General features: G+C 39.6%; 1 protein-coding gene across 3 annotated transcripts in view; it reads left to right on the forward strand.

Moving 5' to 3' along the window:
- The window catches only part of LOC117501937 (septin-7-like), a 192,008-nt gene that overhangs the window by 142,738 nt on the left and 29,365 nt on the right, over window positions 1–19,905 (forward strand). For all 3 annotated transcript variants that reach the window (XM_034160904.1, XM_034160905.1, XM_034160906.1), the window contains 3 exons: window positions 18,804–18,921; window positions 19,042–19,134; window positions 19,485–19,581. In XM_034160904.1, coding sequence (XP_034016795.1) covers window positions 18,804–18,921; window positions 19,042–19,134; window positions 19,485–19,581 — 308 coding nt within the window. The remainder of the gene's footprint in view (window positions 1–18,803; window positions 18,922–19,041; window positions 19,135–19,484; window positions 19,582–19,905) is intronic.

Below are 19,905 nucleotides of genomic sequence, written 5' to 3' on the forward strand. Positions count from 1 at the left end.
TTATAGTGTTTCTTAAAGCCAGAAAGTGGCCATTTGAAATGACTTTAGTTTTGTGTCATGTCTGTCATCTGCTTTTTTCTACAATATTAAACAACTGAATGAACATCCTCCGAGGCCGGTGATTCCATAATTATTGCCAGGGGTTGTAATCTTTGTTGGCAATGACAGAGGTCAAACGTTTCCTGTAAGTCTTCACCAGGTTTGCACACACTGTAGCTGGTATTTTCGTCCATTCCTCCATGCAGATCTCCTCTAGAGCAGTGATGTTTTCTCTCTCTGGAAAAGAAACATTGTGCTGTTCAAACAGGATTTCAGAAAAGATTATATGCCTTTTTTTCTTTCATTAATCTAGACTTTCTTTCATTAAAAAAAAAGACGTGGCTTTGAATGAATTCAGGCTACATGAATTTACACAACAATGTAAATTAGTTTTTATTAATGTAGACTTTTTTTCATGGGAAAAAATACATTGTGGCTTTGAGTGGATTTACAGGAATTTACACAAGAATGTGTGACTTTTTATTAGGTATGTTATTGATATTTTACCCTGATTTTTTTTTTTTTCTCTACAGTCTTTAGCTGTGGTTTTTGCAATACTTTAACAGTTTTTTCAATCTTCATGAACTTCATGTAGTTTAATTGTTCTGAGTTAATGCATAATTTGGTTTACAATTAAAAGGAAAATCATTCCGGGTCCTACTTCCACGTCATATTCTGTTATTTCAACATGATCATTGAAGGTTCAAATGAAAGGTTGAAAATGAAAGGAGATGTTGAAAATGTATCAGTAGATGAACATTTTATTTGGTTTCTGGGGTTCCACAAGGCCCTAGACCCCAGCTCCTGGGGGAGCTGCACCCCCCAGACCCCCTGCAAATTTTCCTCAGATTTCACAATTTTCATTTCACAGCCCTGGTCTTGGCCATGGTTGAGTTTGGAGTCTGATTGTTTGAGGCTGTGGACAGGTGTCTTTTATACAGATAAGTTCCAACAGGTGCCATTAATACAGGAAACAGGTCGAGGACAGAAGAGCTTCTTAAAGAAGAAGTTACAGGTCTGTGAGAGCCAGAAATCTTGCTTGTTTGTGGGTGACGAAATACTTATTTTCCACCATAATTTACAAATAAATTCTTTAAAAATCCTCCAATGTGATTTCCTGGATTTTTTTTCCTCATTTTGTCTCTCATAGTGTACCTATGATGAAAACTACAGACCTCTCTCATCTTTCTAAGTAGGAGAACTTGCACAATGAGGGACTGACTGAATACTTTTTTGCCCCACTGTACAGATCATACACGCCCTGGATTTGTAAAATCACAACTGACTTTAGGGCTCTGGGACCCCTAAAGTCCCCCTTAAAGGGGGTGCCAGAGATTTTGTCTGTTGTGAGGTTATCAAAATTGAAAGTTCGCTTCTCACAAGAAGATCACTTTTGATGAAAGAAAAAGAAAAGGATGGAAAAACTATCATCCCCCCCCCCCTTCCCCCCCCCCAAAAAAAAGAATAAAGGAATGAGTCATATAACAAATGACAAGAAAAATACCTCCTGTGTTTCTGGAGTACAAGTTGGAGCTGTTTTGACGAGTTTGGGAGTTCCTGTGTGTGTACTCTGGTGCAAACGTCATACTGAAAATCACACATTTGATCACATTCATAACAATAATTATAACGACAATTCAAAAAGTACAAAAACAAAAGTATTTGGCCACTTGCTATTTCATGTATTTTCTTTCACCAAAACATCAAATCTAGGCTGCTTCTCAGATGTACCTTCTGGCAAACTGTAGCTGAACTTTCAGGTCTTCTTTTTAATAAAACCCTCCTCTACATCACTTCATCAGGAAGCTGTATAACTGAGGATACAAAATGCAAAACAGTTTCTCCAACCACAGCCGCAGAAGCCTGTAACTTCTTCTGGGTTGTCTGGGTGTCTTGGTGGCTTTCCCCACTCTATTCCTTCTTGCACAGTCACTCAGTTTTTGAGAACTGTCTACTCAACACAGATTTACCATAGAGTGTCAAACTGTTTGTATTTCTTCATAACTGATAACTAAGACATATTCAGTGACTTGGAAATGTTCATGTATCCATCCCCTGACTTGGCTGAAGAAAACTAGCAATTAAACTGATTATTTACAGGTATTATACCAAAGGGGCTGATTACTTATGAAACCCATCATCTTGGCTTTTATATTTTTAAGTAATTTATATCAAGTTGTAAAGATTTGCTTTGAGTTTGGGTTTAAGGACAATAATTTTTTTAAATTTTATTTATTTATTTATTTATTTATTTGTAGTTTTTGTATTTTTTGTATTTGAAATGGCAAAAACAAATTAAAATGTGTGAAACACCAAGTGGCCAAATACTTTTGGACTGAATTGTATTTTTATGGGGCCTTCCCAGGAATCAACACAATAAACAAAAATGAACAATAATAAAAGTACATGACAACAGAACAAAAACATTGCAAATGAAAAAACTGAAAAACTGAAAAAATCTACTCATGTTTTTATTAGTATAATGTTTCCAACACTGTGGGTCAGTGTTGATCTGCTTCGGATAGCCTACAGTATGTTGTGCGTTACATGTTTCTTTGTCCATTTTAATACCTCAACTTATTTTTGGAATTTAAAAGTCCTGCTGTTGAGTAACAGCACACACTGTATTGTGCACATGTGCTACACCAAGTTTCTGTCTCTTGTTAGACTTGCCTCCAGACGAACACTGTGTTTAAAAATGGTGCTCTTTATTTTCGGGTGTAACTTGTAAATGTTGTGTTGTCTTCAAGAGGCATTTTTTAACATTCATCTTGTGCTCTGGAAATTCTATTTTACAGTTTTTTGCTAAGATGTTAACACACTAAATCGTGTTTTTGTGCCATAGAACATGTCAGTCTACTGTCACACAAGATTCAGTACCAAGAGCAACCAAGTTTGTTTTTGCTGGGGTTCCTGTACCATTTCCTTACTGCCTGCACAGAAAACAGTTGGAGCTATATTTGAATGCAGTTTCACCTCCAAAACCAGCTGTGAACTCAAATTTAATAAGTTTGTCGTGTGTGTATACACTTTATATGTATGTGTGTGTGTCTGTGTGTGTATATATACAACCCCTGGCAAAAATGATGGAATCACCGGCCTCGGAGGATGTTCATTCAGTTGTTCAATTTTGTAGAAAAAAAGCAGATCACAGACATGACACAAAACTAAAGTCATTTCAAATGGCAACTTTCTGGCTTTAAGAAACACTATAAGAAATCAGGAAAAATAATTGTGGCAGTCAGTAACGGTTACCTTTTTAGACCAAGCAGAGGGAAAAAAAATATGGACTCACTCAATTCTGAGGAATAAATGATGGAATCACCCTGTAAATTTTCATCCCCAAAACTAACACCTGCATCAAATCAGATCTGCTCGTTAGTCTGCATCTAAAAAGGAGTGATCACACCTTGGAGAGCTGCTGCACCAAGTGGACTGACATGAATCATGGCTCCAACACGAGAGATGTCAATTGAAACAAAGGAGAGGATTATCAAACTCTTAAAAGAGGGTAAATCATCACGCAATGTTGCAAAAGATGTTGGTTGTTCACAGTCAGCTGTGTCTAAACTCTGGACCAAATACAAACAACATGGGAAGGTTGTTAAAGGCAAACATACTGGTAGACCAAAGAAAACATCAAAGCGTCAAGACAGAAAACCTAAAGCAATATGTCTCAAAAATCGAAAATGCACAACAAAACAAATGAGGAACGAATGGGAGGAAACTGGAGTCAACATCTGTAACCGAACTGTAAGAAACCGCCTAAAGGAAATGGGATTTACATACAGAAAAGCTAAACGAAAGCCGTCATTAACACCTGAACAGAAAAAACAAGGTTACAATGGGCTAAGGAAAAGCAGTCATGGACTGTGGATGACTGGATGAAAGTCATATTCAGTGATGAATCTGGAATCTGCATTGGGCAAGGTGATGATGCTGGAACTTTTGTTTGGTGCCGTTCCAGTGAGATTTATAAAGATGACTGCCTGAAGAGAACATGTAAATTTCCACAGTCATTGATGACTGATATGGGGCTGCATGTCAGGTAAAGGCACTGGGGAGATGGCTGTCATTACATCATCAATAAATGCACAAGTTTACGTTGATATTTTGGACACTTTTCTTATCCCATCAATTGAAAGGATGGTTGGGGATGATGAAATCATTTTTCAAGATGATAATGCATCTTGCCATAGAGCAAATCTGTGAAAACATTCCTTGCAAAAAGACACATAGGGTCAATGTCATGGCCTGCAAATAGTCCAGCTCTTAATCCAATTGAAAATCTTTGGAAGTTGAAGAAAATGGTCCATGACAAGGCTCCAACCTGCAAAGCTGATCTGGCAACAGCAATCAGAGAAAGTTGGAGCCAGATTGATGAAGAGTACTGTTTGTCACTCATTAAGTCCATGCCTCAGAGACTGCAAGCTGTTAGAAAAGCCAGAGGTGGTGCAACAAAATACTAGTGATGTGTTGGAGTGTTCTTTTGTTTTTCATGATTGCATCATTTTTTTCCTCAGAATTGAGTGAGTCCATATTTTTTTCCCTTTGCTTGGTCTAAAAAAGTAACCGTTACTGACTGCCACAATTTTTTTTCTTGATTTCTTATAGTGTTTCTTAAAGCCAGAAAGTTGCCATTTGAAATGACTTTAGTTTTGTGTCATGTCTGTGATCTGCTTTTTTTCTACAAAATTAAACAACTGAATGAACATCCTCCGAGGCTGGTGATTCCATAATTTTTGCCAGGGGTTGTGTATATATATATATATATATATATATATATATATATATATATATATATATACACGAGGTCTGTTAGAAAAGTATCCGGCCTTTTTTTTTTTTTTTTTTTTTTTTTTGCAAAAAACTGATGGATTTGAATCACGTGTGCTTGCATGAGCAAACCTTGAACCTTCGTTCGCATGCGTGAATTTTTTCACGCCTGTCGATTGCATCATTTTCTGGCAAGATGCATTTGTGTGGGACGTGTGTCGTGCTTCGGTGGTTTTTCATTGCAAGGAAAAAGACGGAACGACTGGAGCAGCGCCGCATCAAATTTTATCAGAAACTGGATGACAGCCAGGTGGAAACCATTCGTAAGATTCAGACGGCTGTCGGTGACTCTTCAGTCGTGTGACTATCCGAGAAATTGTGGAAGAGGTGGGCATGTCACAACATGTCACAGCATGTCCTGTGAGACATCAACACAAAGGTGCTTTTGCTGTGCCGTCAGCAGCTTCGGCACGAATTTCACTGCCACTCTTTTTATGGCCAAATCTTCTGTCACAGTGGAATGTGCCGATAAAGTGCTAATGTCCACCTCTTCCGCAATTTCTCGGATAGTCACACGACGGTCCCGCATCACCACAGTGTTCACTTTGTCAATGATCTGGTCATTTCAGCATGTTGATGGCCGATCGTAGTGCGGCTCACTCTCCACCGTTGTGCGGACATCTTTAAACCGGTTGTACCGCTCCTTAATCTGTGTGATGCCCACAGGATCGTCACCGAAAGCCATCTGAATAATCCGAATGGTTTCCACCTGGCTGTCGCCCAGTTTCTGGCAAAATTTGATGCGGCGCTGCTCCAGTCGTTCCGCCATTTTCCTTGGAATGAAAAACCGAGAGACTCCACCCATCCTCACACAAAGGCTGCTTACCAGCAAATGACGCAATCGACAGGCGTGAAAAAATTCACACATGCGCACGAGGGTTCAAGGTTGGCTCATGCAAGCACACGTGATTCAAATCCATCAGGTTTTTGAAAAAAATAAAAAGGTTGGATACTTTTCTAACAGACTTTGTATATATGAGTTCAGGTACAGAAGAGGAGGACACATCCTGGGAACATATCTATCAAATAATCTGCATCTTGAGTGACCCAGAACTAGTCCCACAAAAAAGTACAAACTGCAAACAGGTGTTTGCATTCAAGGAGCACCAAATTATGCAAATTAAGCATCTAGGGTTTGCCAGGAGTAAAGAGGGGGAACAAAGGTCTGTAATGAATTCCATAAAATGCAACTTACAATCGCCCTTCCCGGCCAAGTGTGAGCATCAAAATAGTTATAAATAAATAATAATAGTTATAAAGTGAACAAAATTTGTATCTTCAAAGTAGAATTTCTCAAGAATGTACCTGCCCTAGAACGTGCTTGTGTGTAGAATTTTTTTCTCCCTGATACATATGAAGTGTATGACTAGCTGGAATCTGTTGAGAGTTACTGATATATCATGTGTATATAGTCTCTGTAATGCTACTTACTTTCATCTTTAATTGAAACAAACAAGTGTTTGTGTGCCTTTGTCTTCAAAAAAATGGGTGGTTGGAGTTCTGGGTTAATAGCTTATACATAATAGAGTTTGAATGCCCCTGCGAGCATTGTACCTGTGTGCCTCACATAGCATTAAGTTACCTGAATTTATTGTCATTGTCATTACACGAGTGCAACAACAACGACATTAAGCATAATATTAAGGATAATACTGAATTTCATTTTTTGACCAAAGTGAAACACAGGCGCTACCCCTGATTGTGCACTTACTGAATGAATTAAAAACCAAATTACTCATGAATATACCCAGATATTGCATGTGAAAAGTCACTGAACATTTCCTGTAATATTCTCTACCAAATATACAAAAATCACACCCACCCTTTTTGTAGGACACGCAAACACACAATGTATTATGTATATGTCTAGTAGAATACATGTTTGAACTTATTTTAAAACTTCTCTAATCCACACAGGGTCTAAATAAATGCTGAGCGATGTGACATTGCAGCTGCCACTCTGAGTGAAGGCAGTGTGACGTACACCATGATGGCAGAAAACGCTCCCAGACATTTGTATTTCTGTATGAATCTAATCTGTGTGGCTTCTTTTTCTTATATTTTGTAAAATTTAGAAATAAATAAGGTTCAAGGTCTGGCTTAGATTTGACTGCCAAAATGGCCAAATTTTCAACATTACATAATTCAATGAAATTTCATTGATTCTAAAGTAAAAACAAAAGACCAGATATCAACACAATATTCTAACTTGTGATACGGCATATTGATGGTCTCATCAAGTTAGGTTTTCAGGCATCTATGATGAAAATTGACAAAATTTTAACACATTTGCCTTTCACAGTAGGTGGAGTCACTATTTGGACTCCAGCTTTTACAAAACTGAGGATTCAGCACTTCCCACTGGCTTATCTGCTTTATCTTGTTTTGTTGATTAAAATGGTCTATAACACTTGCATGTCAGTACCATACTTAGTGTCATATATTAGAAATAAAAGTAAATCTTACCTTTGTTTGGAGAACTCATGGCTATTTTTGTCACCACACTTTAGGAGACACCAGGTCACTTAGAAACCGGAAAGTTAGAGGAATCCTTAAAAACTGGATCCCATGCAAAACAACATCTTATACACAATAGGTTAAAACCTTAAAATACATCAATGTGTTGATGCTGTGTGATACAGACCTCCTGACATCATGAAGTGCAAAACTTTTTGTCACCAAAAAAATGCAGTTGTTTACTTTTTTTTTTACACATATATTGCCAATTAATGAGTACAAAAATGCATCATACATACACACACCATGGGAAAGAAGACAATTTTTTGCTCTGGATAGACATGTTGATTATTAGTTTTGTCTATTTATATCGCGCTGAGAATTTTTTTTCACACTTGTGGCAGTAACTTTTAAGTCAGACCTTGAACCTTGTCATAAGCACATTTATGAATGAATGAATGAATGAATTTATTTGGCACACAGACTCAACAATAACAAAAAACTGATACACCAGGCAATTCCACAGTGACGTGTGACCAAAAGGGGGTGAGCAGAAGCAAAGCTTATAAACGCCCACCCCTTATATACATACATACATACACATTACCAACCCCCAGAGCAAGCACACAGGTGACAGTGATAAGGAAAAACTCCCTCTGATGTATTGAGGAAGAAACCTCAAGCAGACCAGACTCCAAGGGGTGACCCTCTGCTTGGGCCATGATACAAACACATTTAACAACAAACTCAAATCCCATTATCATAAACATCTCTAGTGAACACCATATCTTTATATAAATATTTAAATCTGTGAATATTTGGACATTGTTTGAGTTCTTCTGTTAGATTATTCTATTTTTGGGGGTTGGGGGAGCACAAATAGTGTTTACTGTTTATTTTGAACATGTGACATAAGGTAAGTGAAGCGTGAAAAAGACACGACAAACCCAATATAATTAGACAAATAAAAACAGAAGACAAATAATTAACACTATGTATCCAACATAGTGAAGCATCAGCTTATTTATCCCAACCTTTTCTCCCCCACTACCAATTATTACATATGCCCCAAATATGTATCTACACATAGACACATACATATATACACATACCTACATACATATGCAATGTGTGTGATTTTATGCTACATATTTCCAAGATAGAAAAACAAAGTGCACACAACTAAACAATGATCAACAAAACACCCTAACCCTCAACACCCTTCCTCCTCCTTTTACCTAGAAAAAACCACGTGCCTATACCGCTGCTTAAACTGGTTCATGCTTGAGCTCCACCCTCAGTCTGTTCCACATCCTCACTCCACAAACAGAAATACAAAAACCTTTTAATGTTGTACGTGCCCACTGATGTTTTAAGTTAAACTCCCCCCTCAGATTATAATCCCCTACTCTATTAAAGAACATGTTTTTAATGTTTCCAGGAAGTAAATTGTTTAGTGCTTTATACACGATTTGTACTGTTTGAAAATGAACCAGATCAGTAAATTTTAAAATTTTTGGTTTTAAGAATAGTGAATTTGTGTGATCTCTATAACCAGTATTATGAATTATTCTTATAGCTCTTTTCTGCAGTATGAATAATGGTTGTGTTGTACATTTATAATTATTGCCCCAGACTTCTGCACAGTAGTATAAATATGGTGAGATCAGTGAGCAGTGGAGAATGCAGAATGAGTTGTGGTCCAGAATGTATTTAACTTTGTTCAGAACTGAAATGCTTCTTGACAGTTTGCTCTGTATATCTTTTATATGGGACTTCCAGTTTATTTTATCATCAATTATCACCCCAAGAAACTTAGTTTCATATACTCTTTCAATATCCACCCCCCGTACTTGTAACTGTACTTGTATGTCTTTATTACAATTGCCAAAAAACATATATTTTGTTTTACTTAAGTTTAATGATAATTTGTTTCTGACAAACCACATTTTCAGCTTTCCCATTTCTGTAATGATGTTCCTTAGAAGTTTCTGCAAATCCCCCCAGAACAAAAAATGCTTGTGTCATCTGCAAATAATACTAATTTTAATATCTTGAACACATTAAAAATATCATTTATATAAAGTAAAAAGAGTTTCAGACCCAATACTGACCCCTGTGGGACACCACAAGCAATGTCCAAGCATTGGACATTGCTTGGACAAACTTCACAAATTGTTTTCTGTTACTCAAATAACTTCTCGCCCAGTGCAACACTAATCCCCTGATCCCACACCGTTCAGGTTTATTGATTGATATATCATGATTGATTGTGTCGAAAGCTTTTTTAAGGTCTATGAATATTCCAACTTAATATAATTTATGATGTATGGCATTTGTGATCTCCTCAACTGATTCTATTAATGCCAGTGATGTTGAACTATTTGCTCTAAATCCATATTGACTGTCAATAAGTAATTTATGTTTGTTTATGAATTTATCTAATCTATTGTTGAATATTTTTTCTAATATTTTGGAAAATTGTGGAAGCAGAGAAACAGGCCTATAATTTGTGAAGTGGTGTCTATCCCCAGTCTTATACAGCGGCACAACTTTGGCTATTTTCATTTTATTGGGAAATTTGCTGGTTTGAAATGACAAATTACAAATATATGTTAATGGTTCTGAAATCCCTTCAATGACCTGTTTTACAACTATCATGTCAATTTCATTTAAATCAGTAGATGTTTTGTATTTGCAGTTGTTAACAATATCTATTTCTTTTTCTTCAACTGCTGTGAGGAACATTGAACAGGGATTCCTCTCTATAAGATTATCATTCCAGTCCTCAGATAACAATGAATCAGGATTTTTTTTTTCTGCCAAGTTAGGTCCAACATTTACAAAAAAAATGATTAAAGCCATTAACCACCTCATCCATATTTTCCTTTCTAATATTGTCATTAGTGAAATATTGAGGATAGCTCTGCTGTTTTGTACCATTTTTAATAATGCTATTTAATATATCCCATATTCCTTTGATATTATTTTTGTTATTATATAATATCTTACTATAGTATTTCTTCCTACATACCTTTATAATATTAGTTAACTTATTTTTATATTTCTTATATCTATTTTCTGCCTCCTTAGTCCTTAGTTTTATGAATTCTTTATATAGTGTATTTTTCTTTTTACATGCATTTTGTAATCCTTTCGTCAACCATGGTCAAACTTTGAATTTTTGTTTTCTACTGTATTGTTTTATTGGACAATTTTGTTCATATAGTGATGTAAATATTTTTATAAAAGCTCCATATGCTCTATCAACATCACCTTCACTGTATACCTCTTTTCAGTTTTGCACCCGTAAATCATACTTCAGTGTATTCATCTTTTCCTCTGTCCGCTCTCGCCTGTATTTTAGTTTTTCCTCTGGCTGATTCCTCCAGTGGTTTCTATTATAAACAATGAAAACTGGTAAGTGGTCACTGATGTCATTGATTAGTAATCCACTCACTGTATTGTTTTCAGTATCATTGGTGAATATATTATTGATTAAGGTGGCACAATGGGATGTAATTCTACTTGGCCTAGTGATTTTTGGATATAAACTCATGCTGTACATTGTATTGATAAATTCATCTGTTATTTTATACCTGTTTGGATTAAGCAGCTCAATATTTAAGTCACCACAAATGAAGACAACTTTTTGATTGGTTTTTGAGAACATTTCTCCATCCAGTCAGTGAATGTTTCAATACTTGACCCTGGTGCTCTATATATACAGCTGACTATTACATTTTTATTTTTTCCTTCACATATTTCAGTGATAGTTTAGTCAAGCAGCTGAAATGTGTGTGTCCGGGTGGGGGGGGTGTTGCTGCTCGTCTGCAGGGTACAGCTATTTTTTATACTAAGCTAGATCAATGCAACGATAACAACACTCTGTTCCAGATCGTACCAAAGCTGTGGGTGGATAATGACATTATCGGCTCATCTCCGGCCTGCCTGTGACGAGGCATTATAGAGTATCAGTGTCTGCACAAAGTATAGCTAACATCCAGAGAACACTTGCAAGTGACAATAATAAATATTGCCATAGTAATAATAATTTCGAGAGCTGAGGGAGCAGCTCTTTAATTTAGCAACCCCTCACTCAGTGTTCTTTCCAGCAGTGCAAGATCTCATTTCCTTCAGTGAGTACTGTGGTGCCATCAGCAGAAAGGATCGAGTTTTAGTGAGATCTTTGCAGCCCATAAATGGTTTTTAGCGCTTGGTGGAACCCTCTTATATCACCTTGGTCAGCCAGAGATTGGATTTCTTCTGTTTTGTTGGTCCACCATGTGTCTTTCATGAGTTGGAGTTCTCTTTGGAGCATGGCCATGCTCTGGACAAAGGTTTCTTTAGCTCTGGGACAGTCCAGTTTAGCCATCTACAACCCCTGGCAAAAATGATGGAATCACCGGCCTCGGAGGATGTTCATTCAGTTGTTTAATTTTGTAGAAAAAAAGCAGATCACAGACATGACACAAAACTAAAGTCATTTCAAATGACAACTTTCTGGCTTTAAGAAACACTATAAGAAATCAGGAAAAAAAATGTGGCAGTCAGTAACGGTTACTTTTTTAGACCAAGCAAAGGGAAAAAATATGGAATCACTCAATTCTGAGGAATAAATGATGGAATCATGAAAAACAAAAGAACGCTCCAACACATCACTAGTATTTTGTTGCACCACCTCTGGCTTTTATAACAGCTTGCAGTCTCTGAGGCATGGACTTAATGAGTGACAAACAGTACTCTTCATCAATCTGGCTCCAACTTTCTCTGATTGCTGTTGCCAGATCAGCTTTGCAGGTTGGAGCCTTGTCATGGACCATTTTCTTCAACTTCCACCAAAGATTTTCAATTGGATTAAGATCCGGACTATTTGCAGGCCATGACATTGACCCTATGTGTCTTTTTGCAAGGAATGTTTTCACAGTTTTTGCTCTATGGCAAGATGCATTATCATCTTGAAAAATGATTTCATCATCCCCAAACATCCTTTTCAATTGATGGGATAAGAAAAGTGTCCAAAATATCAACGTAAACTTGTGCATTTATTGATGATGTAATGACAGCCATCTCCCCAGTGCCTTTACCTGACATGCAGCCCCATATCATCAATGACTGTGGAAATTTACATGTTCTCTTCAGGCAGTCATCTTTATAAATCTCATTGGAACGGCACCAAACAAAAGTTCCAGCATCATCACCTTGCCCAATGCAGATTTGAGATTCATCACTGAATATGACTTTCATCCAGTCATCCACAGTCCACGATTGCTTTTCCTTAGCCCATTGTAACCTTGTTTTTTTCTGTTTAGGTGTTAGTGATGGCTTTCGTTTAGCTTTTCTGTATGTAAATCCCATTTCCTTTAGGCGGTTTCTTACAGTTCGGTCACAGACGTTGACTCTAGTTTCCTCCCATTCGTTCCTCATTTGTTTTGTTGTGCATTTTCAATTTTTGAGACATATTGCTTTAAGTTTTCTGTCTTGACGCTTTGATGTCTTCCTTGGTCTACCAGTATGTTTGCCTTTAACAACCTTCCCATGATGTTTGTATTTGGTCCAGAGTTTAGACACAGCTGACTGTGAACAACCAACATCTTTTGCAACATTGCGTGATGATTTACCCTCTTTTAAGAGTTTGATAATCCTCTCCTTTGTTTCAATTGACATCTCACGTGTTGGAGCCATGATTCATGTCAGTCCACTTGGTGCAACAGCTCTCCAAGGTGTGATCACTCCTTTTTAGATACAGACTAACGAGCAGATCTGATTTGATGCAGGTGTTAGTTTTTGGGATGAAAATTTACAGGGTGATTCCATAATTTATTCCTCAGAATTGAGTGAGTCCATATTTTTTTCCCTCTGCTTGGTCTAAAAAAGTAACCGTTACTGACTGCCACAATTTTTTTTTTCCTGATTTCTTATAGTGTTTCTTAAAGCCAGAAAGTTGCCTTTTGAAATGACTTTAGTTTTGTGTCATGTCTGTGATCTGCTTTTTTTCTACAAAATTAAACAACTGAATGAACATCCTCCGAGGCCGGTGATTCCATAATTATTGCCAGGGGTTGTAGGTCTGCTGTGCCTTCCTCTTCTGCTGAATGACTTTGTTGGTGGTGTCATCATTGTCATTGAACCAGTCAGCATTCCTCTGTTTCTGGTGGCCAAGTTTCTCTTTCACCTGGGCATGAAGGCAAGACCTTGAAGTTGGTCCATCTCTGTTCTGCAGTGGTGATATAACTTGTATTTTAGTTGTTGCAGAATCCAGATGACAGCTCTGATCTTGTTTCCCTCCTTAGAAAGTGAATTGTGGCTTTCATGTTGCATCTGATCATGTAGTGATCTGTGCCAACTTCTGGGCCTCACATTGCTCTACTAACACACACACACGTCACTGATGTTAACCAGGATGTAATCTAGCAGGTACCAGTGTCCTGATCTTGGGTATTTTCCATGAGAAGAAGTGAAATTCTGGAGTGTTGAAGGAGGTCTTTGTGATGGAGAGTTGACACACTCTGCACAGCTGAATACAACGCTCCCCACTGCTGTTATAGGAACCGTGACCGTGCTTCCAGAGAACTTCAGGCCCTGATGCCCAGTCACTTTGAACCTCAGCAACCTCAGGATTTCAAGCACGCCAGCATCATTCCAATCTTCAAGAAGAAAGGAAACTTCAAGTCTGTGATAACTATCGAGGCATCTCACTCCTGTCCATTGCAGGATTCAAGTACTCTGCAAAGTCATCTTACACCAAATGTAACCCATCATGGATGCAGGTCTTCCAGAATCACAGTGCAGATTCTGGAGCTTAAGATCAACAGTTGACTTGATCTTCACCCTTCAGCAGCTGCAGGAGAAATCAGCTGAGCAACACAGGCCCTTGCACACCATAGTCATTGATTTCACAAAGACATTCGACACAGTCAGCAGACAATGCCTCTCTGCTGAGGAAATATGGACGCCATCCCGGAATCACAAGCTTGCTCAATCAACTGCACACCAGCATGATGGCCCAAGTCTCTGTTGGAGGCTTGACATCTGCCAAGTTCAGCGTCAACCAAGGTGTGAAGCAGGGATGTGTGTACTCGCACCATCTCTCTTCTCTCTGTACCTCACAGTGGTCTTGGAACTCTCTGCCTTTACCAAAGGAGTGTACATCACCACCCACTCAGATGGCCAGCTCTTCAACATAAGATGCCTGAAGGCTGGCACAAGAATATGGACCATCTGTGCAGGAGAACGGCTCTGTGCGGACGGCGCTGGTATGATATCTCATTCTGCAGAGGAGCGCCAGAGCATGCTTGACTCCTTCAACAGTGCAGCGTCTAACCTTGGTCTGACTATCGACATCACCAAGACGGAAGTCATGGTCCAGCTTGCTCCCAGAACCTGTGCTCCACAGCCGGACATCATCCTTCACAGGAACAGCCTCGCCTCTGTCGAGCACTTCACCTACCTGGGCAGCACACCCTCCCAAGACAACAACCTGGAGAAAGAAGTGGAGAAGTGAGTCAGCGCAGCCTCTGCTGCCTTCAGTAAACTTCACACCAAGGTGTGGAACTGCCCTGGCATCAGGATGCAAACCAAGTCCAAAGTATACTGTGCCATTGTCCTGTCATGTCTCTTGTATTCATCAGAGATCTACCTCCTGTATCGCTGCCACATCCAGAGACTGCAACACACTCAGATGTCTCAGCTCAGACAGTTGGTGAAAATCCACTGGAGAGATGGAGTCTTGAATGCCAAGGTGACACTGTGAACCAAAATAGGCCATGTAGTGCCTATGGATGACTCCCAATTACCCAAGGCAGTGTTCTATGGTGAGCTTAAGGAGGGGAAGAGTTGATCAGCCCAAGCTACATGTCAAAGACATGGGAGAAGGATGCTCCAGACCGAACAGCCTGGCGCTGCCATGTGAGTCAATCACTCGAGATGATCGATGACCACTTGGAAGAAGAGACCAGACAACAAAGTCAGCATCGTGTGACTGGAGTCTCCTCACCTGCTTCAACAGGTCCCAGCTCTCTCTCCGGGCCCAACTGTAGCAGGATCTCCCATCACATCGGACTGTACTCGCACCAAAGAAGTTGCCGTCCTACTCAGCGATGAGGGGCAGCTGATGATGATGATGAATAATTTAATTAGTACACTCTGATCATCAAGGTATTTCAGAAACATTTAGTTTATGATATTAATGTTAAACAGAAAGAGCTCATCAGGCAGCATGTGCTGTTGCTGTGGGTCATCATATTTACAACCATATGGAACCTCTTTGGGTCCACCCCACCTCCAAAATGGAACCATCAACTGTATCAGGAGAAGGAGGAGGAGGATGAAGTCTTTTATTATCATGTAGATTAATGTCTTGTGCATTTTACCGTCCTGAGTTAGACACAATCTAACCACTAGGGGCAGTGTGCAGCCACAGTCTGGCACCCTTGGACCAACTCCAGATGTAGAGATGCTGTCTTGGTCAGGGCCAGAGAAAGGAGCAGACCCTAAATTATCATGTTTTTGACTGTGGGAGGAAACCACAGACATGGGGAGAACATACACACTCCACGTAGAAAGGACCAGGGCATGGGTGGAATCCAACCCCAAACCTTGCTGTGAGGGAAGAGTGCTAACAACTTAGCCACTGTACTACCCATCTATTGCAGCCAGAGGGTAGAAATGGAGGAATAAAGCCTTTGTCAGTTCTGAGTGTTTGTGGGGTTGATGGGTTTTCCAGCTGGTGGGTGTGTGAGAGGACTGGTGTTGTGAAAGTGTAGTGACACGGACCCACAACAGGGGGCGCAAATGAACGGACAATAGAAGGAGTCAAATTTGAACACTTTACTGTTGTGAATGCCACAACCATACACAGCAGATTATAGAATGATACAAAGTCAATGGATAAAGGTGTCGTGTGGGCAGGCTCGACGATAGGAGACGTCCGTCTAGAGAAGAACCGGAACCACACGATTTCCTCCGCCACCGAACCCGAAGGATACTGGAGCCGCCAGGTCCTGAGTCCCTCAGGTGGCCACCGTCTCCGCGTGTTGGATCTGGTACTGCTGGCGAAGAGCAAAGACAGTCAAGTGTGGGTGTGTGTACACCCAGTAACAACAATGGTGGGAATTCCACCTCCACCTCAAATCACACACTCGTGCAGCTCCTGTTTAAGCACTTATCTGGAAAGAGTGAGAGGCAAAGACGTCGGCACTCTCACAAACCCCCAATCAGCTGACAAGGCACCACAGGACAACGGCTGCTAACAGAGCACACGTAAATTATTATTCCTTTAGTACGGCAGAGAATATTACCTCCTTAGAAGAACGATATCTCAGCGACGTGGTGGAGGTGTCATCCTGCTTTTATCCGGGATGAAGTGCAGATGATAAGTGACAGCTGTCACAGTTGATGAGTGACAGCTGTCACCTCGGCTGTTCCTGTGAGGCGGCAGCGCCCTCTAGTGCCTGAAGCCCGCACGTCAGGCAGGGCGCCCTCTGCTGGTGGGCCAGCAGTACCTCCTCTTCTGGCGGCCCACACAACAACTGGGGTCTGATCCAAGAGGGTTCGGTGGATTTGATCAGGTCAGCTGCATATGTTGGGGTCAGAAGAGCTTTGAAGGATGGGAGAAGGATTTGGAAATAGGTGAAGGTTGTGTAGGATGTGGATAAAGATGTGCAGTGAGGACTCTGTTTGTGTGCACAGCTTTTGAAACACATCACTGCATAATGTGAGCCACAGTATTAAAACATCCTGATTTCCCCGGAATCTAGTTTGTCTACCTCAAATTCTGAACAACATTTTAAGAACCTTAACTTCATCCTGGGATGGATTTTTTTAAGGCACAGCTAACATTAAAATGCATTTGGACACACTATAATATTTATACTAAAGATTTTTTGTGTTTTTGAAGAAGAGCTCGTACTAACATAGTTTCTGTTAAATGTTGGCAGAGCAGAGCCATGACAGTAAAAATGCTTAACGTTGGCCGGTGGGTTCTTGACATAATAAAGTTGAAGGTCAGAGGCAGGAAATTAAAGTGTGAACACCACAGATGGTGTTCTGTGTCCTGGCAGAGACTCTGGATACACGAGTGCCGTTAAATGCTTTTGTTATTGGTGTTTTGTCTGACGTGTGCTGATATTTGGCTCTGAACGTGAGCGTTGATGTCGTGTTTTTAATATCAGTGAAGTGATAACACATCTGTAAAATGCAATAAAGTTTGATTCCTGCACTGAGTGATTTCTCCAGCTAGTAAAACATCTGAACTTGTTTATCTCACACACGTGTGTGAGCCTATGTTAGAAACATTTGATTTGGCAGAGCGGCTTTATAACACTGAGGTGTAACTTGTATCTCACTCTGTTCCATTTTCAAGCTGACTGTGAGCTGGTTTGTCTCCTGTTCAGACAAGTGTGTCTGTGAATAACTGTCCACCTGTCAGCGACTTCAGTCTGCACACAGCATGACGTCCCACAGGGCCACGGCAGCGTCACACCTCCTGCAAACAAAAAATTTACGGGGTGGTGTGTGTGTGTGTGTGTGTGTGTGTCTGCGTGCGTGCGTGCGTGTGTGTGCGTGCGTGTATGTATATATGTATGTATATATATATATATATATATATATATACGTATATATATATATATACATATGTACATGTATGTATGTGTATATATATATATATATATATATATATACATATGTACATGTATGTATGTGTATATATATATATATATATATATATATATACATATGTACATGTATGTATGCATATATATATATATGCATATGTACATGTATGTATGTGTGTATATATATATATATATACATATGTACATGTATGTATGTGTGTATATATATATATATATATACATATGTACATGTATGTATGTGTGTATATATATATATATATACATATGTACATGTATGTATGTGTGTATATATATATATATATATATATATATATACATATGTACATGTATGTATGTGTGTATATATACATATATATATATATATACATATGTACATGTATGTATGCATGTGATATATATATATATATATATATACATATGTACATGTATGTATGCATATATATACGTGTATATATATACATACATATGTACATGTATGTATGTATGTATATACGTGTATATATATACATACATATGTACATGTATGTATGTATATATATATATATATATATATATATATGATACAAATAGTGAATGTTTATGAGTTCAATGGTACAAATATTTCATGAGGTGAAAGCTGGAACAAACCACTCAACGAGGTGAACTGTGGCATCAACACAGGGATAAATGATCCAAGGCCCATACTGATTCTGTCAGAAGGAGGATTCCAACCGTCATCCAAACCACGGCAGGCGTGCACGCTGTGACCGGCACGACCTGACTGCCAACCAGCTGAAGGCTCCCTCAACCAGCCGCTGAAGCTCTACTCTCTGTTCTCTCCACGTTCTTCTCCAGACTGAAGCCCCTTGACATTGAGTTCATGAAACGGCTCCATGAAAAGGTAAACATCATCCCCCTGATCGCCAAAGCTGACACTATGACTCCTGAAGAGTGCCAGCAGTTTAAGAAGCAGGTGTGTGTTCTTCTGACTGCATTTCATTTTGCTCCTCATTTATCTCAGACAAAATGTATCTAATTTTTTTCACCATTTAGTTGTTTTGATCTTTTTTCTTGTCTTCATGACTGTGTTTAGATCATGAGAGAAATCCAGGAGCATAAAATCAAAATCTATGACTTCCCGGAGACTGACGATGAAGATGAAATGAAGCTCGTCAGGAAAATCAAGGTTTGTTCTCCTGCTTGTTTCATGAAGCATCCAGTCAGATCGTGTCTGTGACCTTCAGCTGGATCAGTTGCTTTGATGCTGTTTTCTTAGCAGTATGTGCCGTGTCGTGGAGTATATGGCGTGTTTCTCCTGGTACACGCCTGCAGCAGTACTTTACAGTCGTGTACGTGGGAACCCCCGCCCTGCACGATTTTCCATTTGTCCCTGCTTGGTCAGCCAATCAGGAGATAGTATTCCAGCTCTTGGTCAGCACATGCTTCTTGTTGGTCTGGAGGTGGACTGTAGTCAGTTCCCGTCCCAGCAGGAGGCGTGTGCTTGGCTCCGTGACTGATCTGTTCTTCCCTCTGCAGGACCGCTTACCGCTGGCTGTCGTCGGTAGCAACACCATTATTGAGGTCAACGGAAAACGAGTGCGTGGGAGGCAGTATCCGTGGGGTGTCGCTGAAGGTCAGTGGTCAGAGGTCAACACATGCAGTCAGTTAAGTGGAACTTTCCACATCTCTGATGGTTTTGGTAGCAACCGTCATCTGTGGAAACTTTCTCATGTGGAACATCAAAACACGGTGAGTTCTACATATTAAAACTCTGTGAGCCCTTTATCGACCTGCGGTGTCACCGTCTGCGCCGTGACGCCCCTCAGAGACCATCAACAGTCCTTTTCAGATTTATCCACCTCTTGGGGTCATTAAATGAGCCTAAAACTTTCCCGACACGCCCAGTCAGACCGCCCTGGATCTGGAGAGGTTTCCGTGGTGAAGTCTGACACTGTGA

This window comes from Thalassophryne amazonica, chromosome 20 (assembly GCF_902500255.1).
Source record: "Thalassophryne amazonica chromosome 20, fThaAma1.1, whole genome shotgun sequence".
Classification (NCBI taxonomy): domain Eukaryota; kingdom Metazoa; phylum Chordata; class Actinopteri; order Batrachoidiformes; family Batrachoididae; genus Thalassophryne; species Thalassophryne amazonica.